We start from the raw sequence: 22921 nt of genomic DNA, 5'->3' as shown, positions 1-22921 counted from the left end.
ATTGGTTTTATTAGGGTGTCTGTAACTTAAACATGTTATTTATGCTAACACGGTTTTTTTTTTCTTCTTTTAGATGATGTTGACACTAATTAGCAAGGGCCAAAAGGAGCTCATTGAGCAGCTGTTTGAGGACCTTTCAGGCACACCAAACCACCATTTTACTTTAGAAGACATACAGGCCCTAAAAAGGCAGTATGAGCTTTAAATCAAGATTCTTGTTAGATTACTTCTGTGCGTGTGGGTGTTCCAGTAATGTTAATGAGATGGTATTGTAACAGAGTTGCATGGATAAAACCTGGCTTAGAAAAGATCTTTTGGCCTGGACTATAAAATATTCTACTTATTTTTATACATAGAACATGTATATTCTACAATCTGCTTTTTAATCGTTGTAAATATTTTCTTATGTACCAGAGCCAGATAAGTATATTTGGAACTTGTTAAAATACATTTTAATTTATAATATACACACTATTTTGATTAGCTGTTAAAATTTTGAGTTAAAGTTGCATTTCTTTGGGCAAGGAAGGAGTCCTCTTAAGTTTGATAGAAATGAATTTCTTTAACATTCTTTTTTTAAAAATGGAAGTCATTAACAGTGATTATTATATCACATATCCATCCTGCTGACACATAAATCCCATTTTGTACTAGTACTTGCAGATTACAATCAGTGAAAATGAAATGCAACACTGAACTCTATAACATGAAAATGATTACTAAATAAATTGTTTATTAATTTAGAGCTGTAAGAGGAACTTATTTTTCTAATATGGAAGCATTGCCTAATAATTAACAAAAATTGCCAAAAATTTTTACCACCTTTTACTAGATCTTAAAAAGCTACTTTCCTTTATATAAGCCAAAAAAAAAAAAAAAACCACTGTATTAAAGCAAACTAAGCCTGCATTTATATCTGAATTATTACCCCCATATTTTACCAAAGATGTGAGTGTTCCCCTTCCCCCTTTTTTGTTTTCTGCTTTTATGACTGTATTCATTCCTCTACTGTAAAAGAACATGAAGAACTAATATATGTTGAAAGCTCCTTTGTTAACTGGGTTAAAGTGAGGGACTTTCGGTCTCTATCAGTGTACTGCCATTTATTCCTGTGGTCTATAGTCAGTTTCCCCTTTCTGGAGCATTTTTTTATTCACTTAGAAGTGAAGATGAAAGTTAATATCATGTCTACTATTCCCATATTCATTATTTAATATTTTATAGTTATAGAATATTTTAACTCATCTTGGGTAAACAGTACCTTCCAAACTGTGTCATTTTTCTTTGAAACTGCTTTCTTTGTTCATAAGTGAAACATCTGTAATGGGACTTTAGTTTTCAAACAAAATTTCTCCTTTTTAATGTTATTAAATTTTTATAAAGTGAATGGTGGATTGTGTTAGAAATGTATCCTACGTATGCAGTTTACTTAGAGAAATGGCACCACTCTTTTCCTATACATAGCAACTTGAGAGAACTTTTTTTTTTTTGAAACCGAGTTTCGCTCTTGTTACCCAGGCTGGAGTGCAATGGCGCGATCTCGGCTCACTGCAACCTCCGCCTCCTGGGTTCAGGCAATTCTCCTGCCTCAGCCTCCCAAGTAGCTGGGATTACAGGCACGCGCCACCATGCCCAGCTAACTTTTTGTATTTTTAGTAGAGACGGGGTTTCCATGTTGACCAGGATGGTCTCGATCTCTCGACCTCGTGATCCACCCGCCTCGGCCTCCCAAAGTGCTGGGATTACAGGCTTGAGAACTTTAGAGACACAAGGGAACTTTCTTTTCTGGTGCCTGACACAGTGATGTTAATAACTGCAGGTGATTTTGTTGAGCTTTGTGCTAGGCACTGTGTCTCATTTATCACACATTGTCTCATTTAATCTTCATAGCACTGCTACAGATGAGGAAACAATGGAACAGAAGGTTGTATAAATTGATGAGGATGTACAGATGTTGCAAGTGATCTCTCCGAGATCCAAACTGGGCAGTCTATCTTTTGAGTTCATATACTCTATTCAGGTGCCTATTCCTTAACAGTTACAGATGAGTAAAAGCAGTTTAGTGAATATAAATTTCCAATTTTGGTACACCAATAGAGGTAGTTATAGTGATAACACAGAGCAAGAGGAATGCCCAGGCCTGCCTGAGAGAGGGTTAGGAAAGGTTCCATGGGGCCCGGTAGTGCCACAACTGGAGTATGTCACTTGGATAACAGAAAAGGAGGTGCCAGGCAGAGGAAACAAGATGCAAGTGCATCAAGGTGCACACTGAAGGTGTTAAAATTTTGAGTTAAAGTTGCATTTCTTTGGGCAAGGAAGGAGTCCTCTTAAGTTTGATAGAAATGAATTTCTTTAACATTCTTTTTTAAAAATGGAAGTCATTAACAGTGATTATTATATCACATATCCATCCTGCTAAGACACATAAATCCCATTTTGTACTAGTACTTGCAGATTACAATCAGTGAAAATGAAATGCAACACTGAACTCTACAACATGAAAATGATTACTAAATAGATAATTAATTTAGAGCTGTAAGAGGAACTTATTTTTCTAATATGGAAGCATTGCCTAATAATTAACAAAAATTGCCAAGTGAAAGTGTGCAGTCACTTGGCATTTTCAGAGAACTGCATGAATCTTAATATTACTAGAACGTGGTTTGTGTGACAGCTGGATAGAACAGAAAATTGCATGCTGCATATAAAATGGCAGAAAATATCAGCATTTTAATTGTACTCTGGCATTACCACTCTTAACTAATACCTAGTTATCTTCCCCTTCTGGGCATACACAAGACTGTATTTTCCAGCCTCTTTGTAACTGGTTTGGGCTACGTGACCACTTCTGCCAGTAGGGTTTAGGTAAAAGTGATGTGTCCCTTCTGAGCCAAAGTACTCAAGACCTGGCCCCAGACTCTCCCTGACCTTTTCCCTTGCTTCAGTGACCCACAAGGCTTCATGTTGCAGACAGTGCAGTTACAAGACGATGGTGGCTCTGTCAGCCTGGTTCTTTGAATGCTGGTTGAGGCAGGGTTCTGCCAGTCCCCACTGGACATACAGAATGAGCAAGCTTATGCTCTTCTTGTTAAGGCACTGAGATTTTTATTGTTTGTAACTATATCCAAACACTTAACCTCTCAGCTGCTTCTGTATTTCTTCAGCCTGTAAATCTTTCCTGAGCTTCGACCTGTAAAGCCAACTTCAAACTGTTCATCTCTACACAGATGTCTCACAGATACCACAAATAAGCATGCCCTAAATGGATTTTCTCTGTTCCCTAATACTCAGGCTTCACTTATCCCATAGTTCCACAAAAGATACCAGCATTCACACTGGCCTAAGAAACCTGGGCTTCTAAACTTTTCTTGCTCTCAGTCCCCACATCTAATATTTCATCCTGGCAGACATTTCATTACACAAACATGGTACACTCACCCAAGAATAACTGCTTTTGCACAGGATGTCTTACCACTCTTTTGGTGTTTTTGAGTTTACCTGTCTGACATAAAATATCTGGTTCAGTTCTGTTTCCCATAGTGCTTAGCAAAATGCTGAGCATAATAGATTCAATAGGTATTCACTGACTGAATGACGTCTTGGTAATTTTATGATTATATTTGTGGGTACATATATTACCTAAAGTATTTTAGTGGAATGTCAGCACTTGTCATATCTAATTGTTTTGCCGTAAATCGTGCATCTGGAAGGAGAAAAGTCTCAAAAGTAATTCTGTACAGAGTGTGGGTTATTTAATCATCAGAGCTTAACTCCTGCCTCAGGGACCTTATAAGCAAACTTTCTAGACAAAAGGGTGAAAGATAAAATATTAAAACAGAAAAGGAAAGGAAAGAAACTAAAAGCCCTTGAACTAAAACTATGTGACAATTATTTACTAGGTGTAAAACATCCGAGCAAATCACAGTAACTCTGGGCTTAAGTTTGCTTATTTTTAAATCTTAAGTATCATTTGGGCTGACAGGTTTGTTGTAAAATAACATGAAAATACTTCCTACACTGCACATGATATAAGAGACTATTACTATTTCTGGCTTGTGGGCAATATGAAAGTTCCCTGCGTACAGATCTTGAATGTAGGACTCCGCACCTCCTATGTCCAAGCCTCTTAATGTCTGGCCTCTGGAGTTGTTACCACATGCTCCCATGGTCACCCTCAGCCTCCTAGCCTTAACTCAAGTAACAGACCATCCCATAGGCCTGCTCCAATCAGCTTCCCCCCCGACTCATCACCAGATCCCCTGCCTCCAACTGTTCTCTACTTAATGCTGACCCCTGATCTGATCCCTTCCTTTTCTTCTAGGACTTTCCTCTGAGAATAATACCTTCCCTTTCATGTCTGCAACACTCCCTTTTCATTGCTGCCACCCTGTCAGCCTAACCTACGCAGCTATTCCTCACCTAAAGAAAAGTCTTCCAAGCTTCCATCTTTCCCTATATCATTGCTTTAAAAAATGGATCTTTCTGTTTATAAGAAAAAAATGAAAAATAAAATAATTCTCTCTTTTCCCCACCTCTCATTGATTTGAAAGAATTTTGGCTTTTTCCTCCCACCATTATTTAAACTCCTGTCAACAACCTTGATCAAACCCAGCAGCCTTTTCTTAGTCATAGACTTGTATTACATTGTAGCCTGGAGAGAATTGTTACAGATTATCTCATCTAAATCCTTTCACTCATATTGAAGCCCAAATAAGAACGCACCTAGGGATATTGTGGATTGTGAAACGTCAAGGGCCTGTGACTTGTTTGGCCCTTTTGCTATCTGGGATTTGCGGGAAAAGATGAAATTTGGAAGGGAAAGAAGGCAAACCTTAAGGACAGCTATGACATTGAGTCTAGACAAGCTATCATATTTCTGAACTGCTCAGACTGAGCCGTAATCTAATCAGGCAAATTCAGAGAGTGCCTCCTTCATGAGCAAGATCTTAAAATGAAAAGGCCTCTACAAATTGAGACTGCAAAATGATGGATGTACTGAGAATTTCGTTATTTGTCAGGAAAGCTTCAAAGACATGGAGCCTTAAGTTTAACCTTTTCATTGCCATTTCTTATGCATCTTGGTGAAAACTCCCTTTATCCTGCTGAGTGGTGGTACCCACTAGGAATAGTATACTTTGCACTAAAGGTCTCCCAGGAGGAAGTTCAGAAGGCTCAATTCTATGTTGTGTGCAGGGATTAAGCATGAGTTATAAGGGCACAGCATGATGTTAAAGGGATTTCAGATATATTATTTTCCAAAAACACATGGGTTTTGCTCTCTAGGAGAGAATGGAGCAAAGTGTGCACTTGGAATTTGTCTTACTTTCCTATTAGCCTGTAGGTACCACTCAGACCGAAAGGACCCCCTAAAAACTGATGTGCAAGTCACAGAATTCGCCTGAGCTCTAGCAAGGGATGTCTGTAAGGAGAAATCTAGCTTTAGAATACTACGAATTTTGTCACGTTTATAGGTTTTCTGCTTGTTTTTAGAGACAGGACCTTGGCTCTGTTGCCCAGGCTGGAGTGCAGTGGCATAATCATGGCTCACTGCAGCATCAATCATCTGGACTCAAGCAATCTTTCTGCCTTGGCCTCCTGAATAGCTGGGACTACATGTATACACCACCATGCCTATGGTTTTTTGTTTGTTTGTTTTTTGTAAAGACAGGGTCTCATTATGTGGCCCAAGCTGGTCTCAAACTCCTGGCCTCAAGCGATCCTCCTGCTTCAGCCTCCCCAAGTGCTGGAATTGCAGGCATGAGCCACCAAAACCATCCGAGTTTATAGGTTTTGATGCCTTTGCCAGAAATCAAAAGAAGTGGTTGGAAGTTAATTGATCTCAGAAGAATCAATGAAAAGCAAGAGACTATAACTCTAAGCAACTCTCCTTTTTCTCTGGGAAACTGCTTTAAAGAGCACAGACTTTGGCATCAGATACACCTGGAATCAAATCCCAACTCTACTTAGGAGCTGTATGACCTTGCAGCCTTCAGGTTCCTTGTCTGCAAATTGGGTTATCTTCTTACCATTTGGGGTTACTGGTTTATGTGGTTCATGTAAAATGCCTTCTGTTATTTGATAAGCACCTTATCTTTCCTTCCATGTATATAATTGCTTTAAGTATAATGACCTCACCTATGTTATTAGAAAAATGCAAGAAACCTCTTTTCAAATAGTATGGACACTTTAATATTTACTGGAGAAGAGGCACATATTAAAATACCTCCAGTAGAAATATTAATATATAGAGAAGTGGCTAGTCTTGGACTTCTGGTGCCGTCTCCTGGAAATTAGTCATGGTACAACAGCCAAGAGGTTAACCTACAACCTAAGCTACAGAGAATCTGTTTGCAATAGCAAGCATCTCTTTATTTTCCAATCTGTCATTGTTTTGAGGATGAACCAATACACAAACAGTTGTACGTCCAGAGTCTGGTATAGGCTAATGGATGCTTAGTAAAGGTTGCTGAATGAATGAATCCAGAAGACATTGCCCCACTGGTGTTCTTGTTTCCAGAGTTCACATTAGGAAGTTCCTACTATTGAAATGTTTACAATGATACCCTAAATATTTCAAACAGTTGTTCTTGAAATGTCTGCACAGTCACTTGAGAATCTTACAGTACAGGGGTTTGGAAATATAAAAATATCTCCTATGATACTTAGGGAAGTTAGAATTTATGATCTACTGGCACAGAAGCTGATGATGCAATAATTAACATCTGAATTGCATGAGCATTGCAGCGAATGACACTATGATCCTCTGAGTAATACTGTGGGGGATAACTTTTAAAAAGCTATCCCCTGCTTTTAATGAGCTCATACTTCATTTGGAAAAAAACTGGCAATAACATCAAGTGCAAGAGACTCTCCTAGGAGAAAACAGCATCAATGAAATGTTTGTCAAAGGTATTAAAAGCCAAATAGGGTTCCTTGAGGACAGTTCAGGAAGAGGTAAAACCTAAGCCATGTTCTGAAACAGACTCAGGTCAATGAGAAGGAAGAGCTCAGTGTGACTGGATTACTTTACTGCAGAATTTCCAGTACCACACTGCACAAGGAACTTGGTAAAAAAAAAATTCTGCCACTGCAGGTATGCTTCACAGTGCAGGAAACAGAAACCAGACAGGAGACTTACAAAGCAACCTGAATTAATATTCTATTTTTAATAGTGACGCAAGTTCAAAAATGGCCTAAAATTTAATCTTACTACCTGCCATTAGACCTCTTTTATATGTTTCCCATTTGTAAAATAGGATCAATTTATTTTTAAACAGGACAGAGTGTTCCTTTCGCATCAGTTGTTTTTTGTTCTTTTTTGCTTTGAGACGGAGTCTCACTCTGTCATCTAGACTGGAGTCCAGTGGCACAGTCTCAGCTCACTGCAACCTCTGCTTCCCGGGTTCAAGTAATTCTCCTGCCTTAGCCTCCCAAGTAGCTGGGATTACAGGTGTGCACCACCTTGCCCGGCTAATTTTTGTATGTTTAGTAGAGATGGGGTTTCATGTTGGACAGGCTGGTCTCAAACTCCTGACCTCAAGTGGTCCACCCACCTCAGCCTCCCAAAGTGCTGGGATTACAGGCATCAGCCACTGTGCCCAGCAAAATAGGACCAACTATTTGCTTTAATTAAGCAGTGGATTGGGATGACTATTTCAAGAAACATACCTTTAATCCTAATTCATATTGTGGTAAAACAAGGGCATATTTTGTTAGGGTGGCTACAATAAAAAAGGTGGACAGTAACAAGTACTAGCGAGGATGCAGAGAAATTAAAAACTGCATCCACTACTAATGTAACATGTGAAATGGTACAGCAGCTTTGGAAAAGTTTGGCAGTTCTTCAAAAACTTAAACATAGAGTTGCCATTTGATCCAATAATTCTGCAACTCCTATTACTAAAAGTCAAAAACGTATGTTCACACAAAAACTAGTACACAAATGTTCACAGCAATTCTACTCATCATAGCCACAAAGTGGAAACCACCCAAATGTCCATCAACTGATGGATAAACAAAAATGCAGCATATGCATACAAGTGCGTATCATTCAGCCGTAAAAAAGAATGAGGTAGTGATACATGCTGACCCTTGGATGAACTCTGAAAGTAGTAAGTGAAAGAAGCAGGACACAAAAGGCCACATTTTATTATGCCATTTATCTGAAATGTCTGGAATGGACAAACCCATATAGTAAATTAGTAGTTGCCAGGGACTGAGAGAAAGAGGGAATGGGAACTGACTACTGATGGGAACGGGTTTCTTTCTTTCCCATGATGGGGTGATGAAAATGTTCTGGAGTCAGATATTAGTTGTGCAACCTTGTAAAAACACTGAATTGTACACTTTAAATGCAAATTTTATAGTATGTGAACTGTATCTGTTTTGAAAAATGAATGATATGGTGGGGGGGGGGGAAGCAATCACCCAAGGTAGTGTGAATAACTTAAGAGGCAAACTCTGGAGTTTTCCAATCAATCCTGATAAGGCCACTTACTTGAGTTTTTCAAGAACTTATCAGGAGGAATAAAAACTGAGGAAGACTGAAAAGACAAACTACTCCACCCCATGATTGGAAACAGGGTAAAGATGTCCTCTTACCATTCCTATTTAACATTGCACTGGAGGTTGAAGTCAGTGCAGTAAGGGGTTAAAATGTTATAAAAGACATACAGATTGGAAAAGAAGTAAACTGTCTTTATTTTTAGACACACATATCTATGTAGAAAAGCATATAGAGGCCGGGTGTGGTGGCTCATGCCTGTAATCCTGACACTTTGAGAGGCTGAGGCAGGGAGATCATCTGAGGTTAGGAGTTCAAGACCAGCCTTGCCAACATGGCAAAACTGTCTCTATTTAAAAAAAATACAAAAATTAGCTGTGCATGATGGCACACATCTGTAATCCTAGCTACTCTGGAGGCTGAGGCAGGAGAACTGCTTGAACCCAGGAGTGAAGGTTGCAGTGATCTGAGATGGAGCCACTGCACTCTGGCCTGGGTAACAGAGCAAAACTCCAGCTTAAAAAAAAAAAAAAAAAGCCTATAGAATCTACAAAAAAACACTACTAAAATTAATGTGACTTACAGGTTGTAGGATTCAAGATCAACATATAAAAATCTATTTTATTTCTGTATACTAGTAATTGAATGTAATCACAAACTGATGTTTTTAAGAGATTGGTACACTGAAAACTATAAAGCATTGTTGAGAGAAAGAACTGAATAAAAGGGTATACTGTATTCATGGACAGGAAGACTTGATATTTTTAAGATGCCAGTTTTCCACATATTGATACATAGGTATTGTCAGTCAAAATCCCAACAGACTTTTTGATAGAAATCTAGAAATGGATTCTAGTGTAAACACAGTATTCAAATCAGTGGGAAAAGGAAAGGTTATTTAAGAAATAGTGCCATCACAAATGGCTATCTGGAAGGAAGTAAAACTGGACTTTTATATTACACTAAATGCTAAGATCAACTGAAGATAGATTTTTAATAATAGGAAAAATTTAAAATCTCACTATAAACTACCAAAAGAGACTATAAGTACAGTTTAGGAACAGAGGGGACTAGAAAGTCTAAAATATTACAAGTAGACACACAACAGGCTTCATATTGCAGGAAAAAAAATGTAAAGAATATATGGGAACCCTGAACTATTGGTACCTTTTCTGTAAATCTAAAAATATTTCAAAATGAAAAGTTTACTTAAGGATAAAATAGAATGTACACACATACAACCTAATACTCAAATGACAGATCTGGAGAAAAATACAAGAGTCAAACTATTAGTATAGTATACCAAAACCTATTATATTTATTTTCATTTTTAAAAATTATTTTTCCTAGATGGAGTCTTGCTCTGTTGCCCAGGCTGGAGTACAGTGGGGTGATTTCAGCTCACTGCAACCTCTGCCTCCTGGCCTCAAGCAATCCTCCTGCCTCAGCCTCCCAAAGTAAGCCATTGCATCTGGCCAAAATACCTTTCAAACTGACAAGAAAATAATCCAAAAGAAAATAGGCAAAGGATGTAAGAGCCAATTTAGAAGACAGCAAATTCAAATACTTTCTTTTACCTGCTGGGCCTTAAACTTCATATGGAACAAAAAAAAAAAAAGAAAGAAAGAAAGAAAAAAGAAATGCTGGCAGCATCACACTACCTTCTTCAAACTATACTACAAGCCTACACTAATCAAAACAGCATGGTACTGATACCAAAACAGATCTATAGACCAGTGGAACAAAAGAGAAGCCTCAGAAATAATGCCACACATCTACAACCGTCTGATCTTTGACAAACCTGACAAAAACAAGCAATGGGGAAAGGATTCCCTATTTAATAAACAGTGTTGGGAAAACTGGCTAGCTATATGCAGAAAGCTGAAACTGAATCCCTTCCTTACACCTTATACAAAAATTAACTCCAGATGGATTAAAGATTTTAACACAGGACCTAATATCATAAAAACCATATAAGAAAACCTAGGCAGTACCATTCAGGACATAGGCATGGACAAGGACTTCATGACTAAAACACCAAAAGCAATGGCAACAAAAGCCCAAATAGACAAATGGGATCTAATTAAACTTAAGAGCTTCTGCACGGCAAAAGAAACTATTGTTAAAGTGAACCAGCAACCAACAGAATGGGAAAAAATTTTTGCAAGCTACCATAAAGAGCTAGTATCCGGAATCTACAAAAAACTTAAACAAATTTACAAGAAAAAAAAAATGTTGAGATTCACTCAGGGTGGCTGGCGAAATATTAGAAAAAGTTATAGATTTGTCTCAAACCTTTTGGATGGCCAGAAGGTTTTATTAGGACAGGCCGAAGGTGGCAGGTCCATTGAGCTAGGGAGAAGATAGGGACGATAAGAGGCTTTCCCAGTTTAAGTCTGCTTACCCCACATCCCTTTGTCTCTACTCTGTTTACTCATGTAAACTTTGTGCTGGACGGTCCTCTCAGGCGGAGATTAAAGGGGAATTACCCGTTAACGGTGTTTATTCTGGGCCCAGAACCTAAAGCTTTTATTATTTGTATAACCACTCTTTTAACCACATTAATTATCCACAAGTGTGTTGCCTTACAACCTCTGCTACGAAATCTTTTTACATATAACGATGGAGAGGGAATCCTGGTCGATGGGCTGCATTTCACCCTTAAAACAGCTGACGACCATCCCTAGCCACTTGAATCACTGTAATGGTGTGAGAGTGCATTCATTTTATCTGTCACTGAGTCAGGGTATGCAGGCCAAACCTCTAGAGGTGGTGGTCAATGTCTCACAGAATCTACAAAGAACTTAAAAAAATTTGTGAGAAAAAAACAACCCCATCAAAAACTGGCCAAAGATATGAACAAACACTTCTCAAAAGAAGACATTCAGCCAACAAACATGAAAAAAGCTCGTCATCACTGGTCATCAGAGAGATGCAAATCAAAACCACATTGAGATACCATCTCACACCAGTTGGAATGGGGATCATTAAAAAATCAGGAGACAACAGATGCTGGAGAGGATGTGTAGAAACAGAAATGCTTTTACATTGTTGGTGGGAGTGTAAATTAGTTTAACCATTGTGGAAGACAGTGTGGTGATTCCTCAAGGATCTAGAAATAGAAATACCTTTGACCCAACAATCCCATTACTGGGTATATATCCAAAGGATTATAAATCATTCTATTATAAAGATGCATGTTTATTGTGGCACTGTTTACAATAGTAAAGACTTGGAACCAACCCGAATGCCATCAGTGATAGACTGGATAATGAAAAGGTGACACATATATACCATGGAATACTAAGCAGCCATAAAAAAGAATGAGTTCATGTCCTTTGCAGGGACATGGATAAGGCTGGAAACCATCATTCTCGGTAAACTGACACAAGAACAGAAAAACCAAACACTGTATGTTCTCACTCATAAGTGGGTGTTGAACAATAAGAACACATGGACACAGGAAGGGGAACATTGGGGCATGTTGGGGATGGGGGGCTAGGGAAGGGATAGAATTAGGAGAAATACCTAATGTAGATGATGGGATAATGGATGCAGCAAATCACCATGACATGTGTATACCTATGTAACAAACCTGCACATTCTGCACACGTACCCCAGAACTTAAAGTATAATTAAAAAACAAAAAACAAAAAGATGTACAAACTAGTCAGGAAAATGTAACATTAGATACTACTTTACATCAAACAGTTTAAAAATTTGTAAAGCTCCAATACCTATTTTTGGTAGAATGCAGGGAAAAGGGAACTCATATATCGTTAGCAAATTGTAAATTGTGACAGCCTTTCTTGGAAGACAATGTGGTAACCTTTAAAAATTTAATATACATGGACTTTAACCCAGCTATTTAATTTCCTTGAATCTATCTCACATACTTAGAAATACCAGAATATAAGGACGTTAAGTATTAGAATGTTTTCTGCAGTGTTTCGTATTGAGGAAAGAAACAACAAATAACAGACACAAAGTGAATGCTCATCAATATGAGAATGTCGGGATAACTGCAGCACGTCTATACTACGGAATTTATGCAGCCATTAAAAAGAATTAATTGGAGTTATACGGTTGAGTTGGAAGGAAGGGGAAATAATTCATTTGTGCACATTTTATTTAACCTTTCAAAAGAAAGTTTCTAAAACATCAGTTCACAATACTTCTAAAGCAACTGTGATTTCCTTATCTAGTTGAAAGTATTATATTTTCTTTAAACAAGCAAAAAAGTAACAACCCCCCCCCAAAGCAAAATTAAAATGCCCAGGCTATACTATAAGTATAGGAAAAATAAAAGGAAAGACAAGTCCCTGCTCTCAAAGACTAGAGTGTCTTTAAGATTTGTTATCCTAATATCTTTTTTTTCTGAGACGGAGTTTTGCTCTTGTTACCCAGGCTGGAGTGCAAGGGCACGATCTTGGCTCACCGCAACCTCTGCCTCCTGGGTTCAGGCAATTCTCCTGCCTCAGCCTCCCGAGTAGCTGGGATTACAGGCACGCGCCACTGTGCCCAGCTAATTTTTTGTATTTTTAGTAGAGACGGGGTTTCACCATGTTGACCAGGATGGTCTCGATCTCTTGACCAAGTGATCCACCCGCCTCGGCCTCCCAAAGTGCTGGCATTACAGGCGTGAGCCACCCCGCCCGGCCCTACCCTAATATCTTGAATACAGAAATAAGAATCTGGAGGTATTGCTACCTGGAACACATGAAGTTATGTAATGTCTATGTTTTACCTCCTTCATGCAAGACAAAAAGGGGCAGAAATATGTGCTCCAATGCTATTTAGGCAAAAGGCTGGAAAGGAAAAAAATAAAAGCAAAGACTATATTGTCACCAGCCAGCCCAGACATTCTAGAATTAGTCAACTCTTACAGAGTAAAGAGACTGTGTTTACTGCTCATATAGATGAAAATTAGCTGCTTACTAATCCTGAGAACCTGGATCTCTTGTACTAAAAAACAAACAATTCAAGTGTAGACAGCCTTAACAGCAATTTCTACCAAACACTCAAGGAAGACATCATTCCAATCTTACACACCCTGATCACTGAAGTCTGCCTCAGGTTAACATTTGAAAAATCAAATTTACCACATTAACATATTAAAGTAATCACAGTTATATGACAGATGCTCCCCCCACCAAATAGCCAGTAAAATTCAACATATTTTCCAAAGTAAAAACTCTTGGCAAACAAACTAGGAGTCAGAAGACAATTTACTAAATCCAATAAAGGATCTCCTATAAATATATCTCAGCAAATATCATAATGAATAGCTGAAATGATGAAATATTTCCCTTTGAGGTTAGGTTATTAACAAATCAACAATACCCCCTATAACCACTGCTATTCAGAAGTACACACTAGAAGTCCTAGCCAGTGCAATGGGCCAGAAAAATAAATTAACGATGAAATGACCTAAGACAAAAAAAAAAAAAAGCAATTGGAATCCCACCTCTGTCACTTAGTGGCCATGCAACTCCAGGCAAAGTACTTAACATCTGTGCCTGTTACCTCATCTGTAATGAGGATGAGAATACCTCCTTCACAATTGTTCTGAGGAATATTTTATTTTGAACCGACTCTAATTATAATAAAGACTTTAATATATAATTTGATATGTAATTACCTTTTGCATCTTTCTAAATTATATGACCCCTATTCACTATTCAAAGTCAACCTAATATTATTTTTTAATTTAACTTTAAAGTTCGGGGGTACATGTGCAGGTCTGTTATATAAGTAAACTTGCTAAGTTATTATTTCTTTCATTATTTTTTGTTTGCTTTTCTGTAAGTTACTATTTTAAAAGTGCTCACAAAGTATTTGACACTTCAAAGCACTGTAAAAGTGTTTAATACAAATACTCACAAATAATTGTAGAGTGATATCCCAAAGAATCTGGAGATAAGCCATTGGAATTAAAAGAGTAATATTCACCAGATACAAAATCATTATACAAAATCAATAGCATTTCTGGCTGGGGATGGTGGCTTTCACCTGTAATCCCAGCATTTTGGGAGGCTGAGGCAGGTGGATCATCCGAGGTAAGGAGATCGAGACCAGCCTGGCCAACATGATGAAACCCCCTCTCTATTAAAAATACCAAAAATTAGCCAGGCATGGTGGTGGGACGTCTGTAATCCCAGCTACTTGGGAGGCTGAGGCAGCTGAATCGCTTGAACCCAGGAGGCGGAGGGAGGGAGGGAGGGAGGGTGGGAGGCAGACAGGCAGGCAGGCATTTAAAAAATATACCATTATAATAGGATTAAAAATATCAAGTACCTTGGAATGAAATTTAAAGATGATGTGAGACTTTTTTTTTTTGAGATAGTCTCATTCTGTTGCCCATGCTGGAGTGCAGCAGCATGATCTTGGCTCACTGCATCCTCTGCCTCCTGGGTTCAAGCAATTTCCATCCTCAGCCTCCTGAGCAGCTGGACCTGCTACCAAGCCGAGCTAATTTTTGTATTTTTAGTAGAGATGGGGTTTCACCATGTTGGCCAGGCTGATCTTGAACTCCCGACATCGTGATCCACCTGTCTTGGTCCCAAAGTGCTGGGATTCCAAGTGTCAGCCACTGCATCTGGCCATAAAAGACTTCTATGAGGATAATTACAGATTCTATGTAATCCCAATCTAAATTGGTGGAACACAACAAGGTTATTCTAAAACGTTTATGGAAATGTAAAGTGCCAGGGACAGTCAAGACACCATCCAAGGAAAAAAGGTGGCAGACTTGCCCTAATAGATAGCAAACTTAGATTCCAAGACTGATGTCTGAACTGTCCATTAACTCACCCTGGAGATGTTTCTGAAATGCTCATTCACCAGTTATGTTTACACAGCTCATTCTTCATTCCTTTATACCCTAGGACAAATGTCTTCTAAACAGAAATTTTTCCTGTTTTGCCCTGTATAAAACAGTACTGCTTCCCCCAAAACCCCAGTCACTCTTATTATGCCCACCTCAAGTTTTTCATAGCAACCATCATCTGCTTATTTCATATCTGGTTCCATTATTTTAAGCTACATGCATATGTTTATTATTTTTGTATCTTCCAAATTCTAATACAAGCCTTCTGAAGCCTGAGTGTTTATTTGGTACTATGCTGTATTTCCAGTACCTACTTTGTTGAATGAATAAACTGGTAGAAGTAACAAAAATTCTGACTAGTGTATAATGTACAGTGATTCAATGTGAACTAAATGCTAAAACTGCAAACTTTTCATATCCATCTATTAAATAATAGCTACCCAAATAACATAACTCTGTCCAAGTTTAGAATACTGTTTTTGGCATTCAAAAATCAACCAGTATATAAACACTGGCTGTTGGCCATGATTTCTCTCTCGTACTTTAGTGAAGGAAATAAACAAAATGACAAATCCATTAATAGGAACCATATGAAAGGTTGCCAGCATCTATATAAGGAAGAAAAATTTTCCTTAGGTCCAGGGACAGACTAGAAGCTGTAAGAAGCTTCATGACTCTGAATGGAAGGGCAAAACGATCTATGGAGGAGTTTCTTTTGCTCATATCATGTTAGCAATTAATTGCTCTGACAGTTTTCAACATAAAATACTTTATATGGTGATTCGTCTATATGTTTACCTAGACAACAAGCTATGGAAAGTCTTACATGTTTACAAAATTAACACAATTTCCAGCAAAAATAAGCTAGAAGTGGTGGATTACGTGCATTTAACATAAAAAGCTAACTAATTCAATGCCCTGGAGCTGGGAATTTGTACATTGAAGCGAATCTACCAGTTAAATTGGTGGTCTACATAATCAACAGCAGGTTATACTATTATAATCTTTGTATTTCTTTTCTTTCATTACCAGATGATTTTTCCAATAGGCCTTAAAGTACAAAGGGTTGTAACAAGATTTCAGCGAGTTAAGGTTTGTTTTGAACACCCTGGAGGTATCTCTTGCTCCAGGCTAGCCCAGAATTAAGCTCCAGGGAAAACTGGCTTGGTCCTAAATTAATCCAACTTTGAAGGATCCAGGAGACAAGGAATTTTCAAAGCTAGTTGTAAGGTGTGACTGAAGTGATACTGGTTATAAGTATCACCAAAAGAAGGTGTAGGGTGAATGAAGGCACCAGCCTCCTATATGGCACTGTTTTTGCTGTGTTCCTCCAAAGATCGTTTAGCTTTCCATTTCATCTTTAGCCTTTTAAAGAAACATCAAGAAGGCAGTCAACATATTCATAAGATTATTTTGGCCGGTATGGTGGTTCACACCAGTAATCCCAGGATTTTGGGAGGCTGAGGTGGGTGGATCACTTGAGCTCAGGAGTTTGTGACCATCCTGGGCAACATGGTGAAACCTTGTCTCTACTAAAATACAAAAAAAAGAAAAAAAAATTTGCTGGGTGTGGTGATGTGCGCCTATAATCCCAGCTACTTGGGAGGCTGAGGCACAAGAACTGCTTAAGCCAGGGATGCAGAGGTTGCAGTGAGCCGAGATTGTGCCACTGCACTCCAGCTTGGACTACAGAGTGAGACTCCATCTCAAAATAAACAAAAAAAAAAAGATTATTTTCATGAAGTATTAACTATGGACCAGAGAAACAGAAAAACTATGTGTTTTATAGAGCTACAGGAATAGAAAGCATTTGATTACAATTAGCTTGAATTTAAATGGTTCCAGTTTCATAATCTTTCATAATGTTGCTAGAATAGAATCCCTTAAAATAGTCTTTTAAGATCTTTTTACTTTTCCCCCCTTTTACCAAGTTATCTGATCTTTCCATTTTTCTAAGATGAGGATTTATAATACTGATGTCTCTTCACAATTTAATGATAGATATATTTACTCAAGTTAAACCCCACCAATTTACTCAAAAAAAATTATGATGATGTATACATCTTTTTTTCTGGTAGAAAGACAGGAATTGGGAAGAAAGGGTAGTTTCTAAACACTGTTGAAAAGTTCAGCAAATGCTTGCTTCCCTTTGGGCTGACACCAGAAGGCAAAATCATCACAATGGCTCACAATATTTATGACTACCACCACATGGCAAATGAATATCCCCATTCTTATGAAAAAAACACTTGTGCACACACCAGAAGAGAGCAATACATTAGTATTTACATTTATTTCAGATATGCAGTTTACACGCTCATTATTGAACAAAATTGGAATGCAAACAAATATACAAATACCATAATAAGCATTATCAAATAAAATAACGGGCACTAGTGTTATAAGCATATTAATGGAACTGGTAGGGAAAAGTGATGGAAGAAGACTGCAGCCCACGGCATTTTTCTTTTTATCAAAAGAAAACGCTCAGTAGCACCATAATGGTAATACTTAAAAGAAATATGTAAGATAGAACATTTTAACTGCTATCATTGAGGTTAACCTGCTTAAGTGAACTATATAGGAAATTAACAGTACAGGTAGTATTTTGGCCAACTTCCGCTTATGTCGGCTGAACATTGTCCATAAACAAAAGCAAAAGAAAATAATGCTAATCATACATGGACCTTTTGTACTTGGTACAAGCTCTGCACCGTGCTTTGATTTCATGGTTGGAGAAGATACGCATGTGTTAAAAATTGAGGTTATATAAAGTTATTCACTAAAGCCTGAGTGTGTCTTTGGTAGGCTAATACTTCTTCAGCATTGTTATTAATCACATTCATGTTTATCCATTTCCTGTATTTTTCTATATAATCCAAGGTGACTAGAGAAGACATGGAAAACACCACAGCAAAACCCTCAAAGAACTAGGCCATTAAAACCCAATCTATCCCAAAGGCACCAAGAATCAATGGGGTACAAATTTCCCCTTAGAGAAAGGTGGCTTTTTTGTAATACTTATAACCTAATGGGATTTTATTGTATAGTTTTATATATCTTATTTGCTGCTGTCATATACTTAATTACTTACCTTACATTTTTCCTCTAAGATGGCATCAACAATATACAAGATAGAGTACCAGGTATTTCTATTTCAACATTGTGCAAAAACTGCCACAATTTTGCTCAAAGTGTCTAAGTATCCAAATGGTAGCAAATGAGCTGCACTAAGCTTTATATAACCACATTGCATATGAAGAAAAGAAAATGAAATTTATGCCCAGATATAAATAGAAATGTTACAAAGAGTATCATATACTGAGAGTAACCTATGCAGTTCTTTTAAACTCTTAGTGGTTTCAATAAAATATCACTAACCACTTATCCCTAAAGCCTCAAGTTTTCTTCATCTGAATGCTGTAGAATTGCATTAGTATTTTATATTGATTATAAATTAAGACCAATTTCTAAATACACAAGTATGTGCTTCAAGCAATGTTTTGTGGCAAACACACAAAACATGCTTTGCTCTTCAAATTTATTATCGTTAAAATAATGCACTTTTAAAGCCTTCATTTCATAGTTTGGTAACTAATATCCACATGACACACAATGCCTTGCTGAACACAGAAAATGTATCTGCATTATGAAAATGAAACCCGGCTTTTGCTGGTAACTTGAAACTTACGGTAGTCACATGTAGTTCAACCAGCTCCAAACAAGGTTGTACACTGGTAATTATTTTGCAGCATCTATGGGCCTAAATTTCAGTCTGAATTGCAACTTTTAATTCCATTGTCTGATGTGAGTGGTTGTTATTTGTTTCTTTTAGTGCATCACCAAAATATAAATCAACATTAGGTTTTATTCCATTGTTACCATGTTCTTCAGCAATATGATTCAACTGTGGAACTTCTGAACAGGAAGCAGTTTGGGTAACCACAGAAATGCTACACTGATGTGGGGAATTTTCCAGACGGTCATTTTCTACCTCAGGAAGAATGTTAACAGTAGCAAAGCGGGTGTGATAATCACTGGAACCATGACTACAAGACGTTTTCATGCTTTCTAGGTCAGAACAACTAAATTCAGAAAAATGACTAGAGTGAGAATCTGCTACAGATGGCATACTGTCACTGAGGGATGGAGCCTCAAATTCACTTGAGTTCGTGCTTTGTTGTTCTAACAACTGTGCATCCATGTCCTCTCTGGTCTCATTTATCTTCATGTTACCCTTTTTCTTCAATTTACCACTTTTTGATTTTTTCCCTGCTGTTGCTTCTTTGGACCACTTGGTGGCACTAGATTTACCTTCAGGCAAGCCACTGGATGAACCACCAGGATGATTTCGGGTGGCACTGCCATCATCCACACTACTGCTTCCACTGTTGTGCCTGAATTTGGATGGCTTTGACTCAATATCTACTTGCACCTCCATACTGTTGCCTTCTCTGAAACATAAGAGTAACAAACACAAACATAATTTCTGACTTCTTTTTGTTCAGATGACTAGGGGAAGGGTTTCTGCATGGAAAATTCAGACAATATGTAAGCTATCAGACCATCTTAATGCAGGAAACGTTCTGCTTAAAAAAACGTACTTGAAATAAGAGAATTCTTTATAATGCTTCAATTTTTTAAATAGTAGTAGATACATTTATTACTTAACGCTGTTCTAGGCACTATGCTACCTTTTAAAGAACAGCTTTATTGTGTTCTGATATAATTCCCTGTTTAAAGTGTACAATTCAGTGATTTTTAGTTGTGATCAGAGCTGTGCAACCATCACCACTACCTAATTTCAGAACATTTCATCATCCCAAGAAGAAACCTTGTACCAATAGCAGTCAGTTCCCATTCTTCCCTCTTCCAGCCCTTGGCAACCACAAATCCACTTTATGATCTACATAGATTTGCCTACTCTGGACAGCTCATTGTTTTCTTTTCTCAGAGAACTTAATAATTGGTAGCCATTTTTCCCTGGTAATCTAATGATAGGAATTATTCCTTTAAAATTAATTTTTAAAATCCTTTCAATTCTATAACATTTTTTTCCTTACTTGTCCAATGGGATGTAGGAATTCAGGATGGATCCTGCCATTGCTTTGGTGCTGGCATTATCACTAACTGTTCCCAAGCTGACTGTGCCAGATTCTCCACTTAGACTGTACCGTTCTTTCTGTACATCTGCTTGAACTTCCAACCTTAAAGGGAGGGTAGGAAATAACCAAAATTATATTTAATATCAGCACTACTGTAATATGTATCTCTAAATAATTCAGTTAAGAACCCTAGTAATCAGAAGCTATTTTAGGAACCATTATTTTTTTATTTTCCTTTTATTTAATTCAAAGTTTACTACAGCACACCAAATAAAATGGGAAAAACTAGTTGTCTGCCAAGTAAGGTTGTAACAGAATAACACAAAAAGGGCACAGAGGATTTTCACTTAAATGTGCTCCATTATTCTCACCCTGGATATGGCACTTTGTAATGTTTCAACGCAAAACATGAAGTTAGAATACATTCTTAAACATGACAGATCAATGAATACAAAAATCCTCAGCATCTATATTAAAAATTGGCTCAATAAATAACACCTGCCTTTTAATATTTTATTTATTTATATATATTAGAGACAGTGTCTCATTATGTTACCCAGGCTGGTCTCAAACTCCTGGCCTCAAGCTATCCTCCCATCTTGGCTTCCCAAAGTGCTGGGATTATAGGTGTGAACCACCGAGCCCAGCTAACATTTGCCTTTTTAAAGAGGTTATATATGCCACTATAACTTAAGAGTTTGTATTTAAATGCAAATTACCTAAAAAATAAGATAAATATGTCTGATTTTTCTTTTAATTCATGTATTCTCTCTCCCCTACACTTAAAAAAGCAAGGCTTAGCATAAGTGAAAAATAGTGAAATAAAGAGAAACAGGAGAAGATAATTTTTCCTACTTATCTACACGGCTATTGATAAAAGACTTGGTGAGAACAAAGTAAGCAAGCATTAATACATAAAAGGCCCCTAGCCAATTATCCCGGTCCCAGTTCACACATTCCTGGGGACTCAGCCAAAGTCCCATCTCCTAATATCCAGCTGTTGTTACCCATAGAGGTAAGATCTAGGCTTAAATATTGCCTTTGCTTCTATGTCTACTGAAGCAGCTGCAGGAATTATTTATAATATAAAATCTGACAAGGACAGTGAAAAAACTGGCAGAATGCTATTCCTTAGCCTTAGAAGTCTACCACCAAATTTCTTTTTTCCTTTTTTGAGATAGGGTCTCACTGTCACTCAGGTTGGAGTTCAGTGGTGTGATCTCAGCTGAATTCAACATTCCCCCCTCCAGGCTCAAGTGATCCTCCTACCTCAGCCTCCTGAGCAGCTGGGACAACAGGTGCATGCCACCAAACCCAGCTAGTTTTTTGTATTTTTTAGTATAGATGGGGTTTTGCCATGTTGCCCAGGCTGGTCTCGAACTCCTGAGGTCAGGCAATCCACACACCTGGCATCCCAAAATTCTGTGATTACAGGTGTGAGCCACTGCACCTGGTCCCAAATTTCATTTTTAACATTACTATTTTGAACCTCTACATAGTAGGGCTGTATATAATCACCATGCTTTATGTTCGAAATTCTCACCTAATTAATAATTTGTAGTTATCAGAAGGCAGAACCAAACCAAACCAAAACACACACCTGTTAAAACAGTTTACCATGGCACTTCCTGACAGACTCCCCGTTATACTGGCTCCAGCCAGTGCCATGGTGCTGGCCGTTTCACTCAGGTTGTCTCGAATGGCTCCTATTCGATCCATGTGGCTTCCACTTGCACTCAAACTGCCAGTCAGCCCACCAACACTTCCCTCCCCTATGCTAGGGTTGTGTCTTGCTTCTGCTACTGATGTTGTATCTAAATGCAAATATTTTAAAGAAACTAAGTAAGTATGATTATCAATTTTCCCCTTCTTAAATTCCTCCATGATTTCAGAGAGGACATTATATAAGGTATAAAATATAAATATACACATACATGGAAAAATAGGCTAGTCCATTAGAAGCAGTCAGAATAAAGCCCTCATTTTAAATGGTCACTAGTTTCTTTTTTTCAAAAACCCAGATTTTAGAAATTCTATAAAGAATCTGATTGTTGAAAAATATAGCTGACTTCAGAGGAAAATTATGTGACAGTTTTCATTAAGGGTGTCATTAAAGAGCTTATTATTCTCTAGGTAAATAAGAATGAGCTAAACGTTGATTTCTAGATACATCCCACAGTTCTGTCTACAAGCTATTATTAAGATCTAGTAAAACCATGTTCCAATTTTATAGTATCTGTCATACAAAACTTTTGAAGGAGTCATTTATTTGCACCATATTTGAGTTCCTATTATATATTCAATCACATGGTGATAGATGCTATGAGGAAAAATAGAAGAGAGTAAAGGGCAGAAGAGTGATGAGAACTGCATGTATGTACATGGCTGTGTGTCATTTTATATGATGTGATGAGGGAAGGCCTCTTTGATAAGGTAATACTTGTAGAGACAAATGAAGTAAAAAAGTGAGCCATTAATTTTTCT

General features: G+C 37.6%; 2 protein-coding genes across 3 annotated transcripts in view; one reads left to right on the top strand and one right to left on the bottom strand.

The window, feature by feature from the left end:
- The window catches only part of SPAG1 (sperm associated antigen 1), a 74545-nt gene extending 73802 nt beyond the window's left edge, over window positions 1-743 (top strand). For both annotated transcript variants that reach the window (XM_035276618.3, XM_035276619.3), the window contains exon 19: window positions 74-743. In XM_035276618.3, the coding sequence (XP_035132509.3) occupies window positions 74-205 (132 nt within the window). In that variant the 3' untranslated portion in view covers window positions 206-743. The remainder of the gene's footprint in view (window positions 1-73) is intronic.
- Window positions 744-17606: 16863 nt separating this feature from the next.
- Window positions 17607-22921, bottom strand: part of RNF19A (ring finger protein 19A, RBR E3 ubiquitin protein ligase) — a 45513-nt gene continuing 40198 nt past the window's right edge. Inside the window, exons 8-10 of the mRNA XM_002759353.7 lie at window positions 22038-22251; window positions 20396-20539; window positions 17607-19786 (exon numbers count right to left, since the gene is read on the bottom strand). Coding sequence (XP_002759399.4) covers window positions 19096-19786; window positions 20396-20539; window positions 22038-22251 — 1049 coding nt within the window. The 3' untranslated portion in view covers window positions 17607-19095. The remainder of the gene's footprint in view (window positions 19787-20395; window positions 20540-22037; window positions 22252-22921) is intronic.

The sequence above is a fragment of the Callithrix jacchus genome, chromosome 16 (assembly GCF_049354715.1).
Source record: "Callithrix jacchus isolate 240 chromosome 16, calJac240_pri, whole genome shotgun sequence".
NCBI classification, from domain to species: Eukaryota; Metazoa; Chordata; class Mammalia; order Primates; family Cebidae; genus Callithrix; species Callithrix jacchus.
This window is presented reverse-complemented; position numbering and strand designations above follow the sequence as displayed.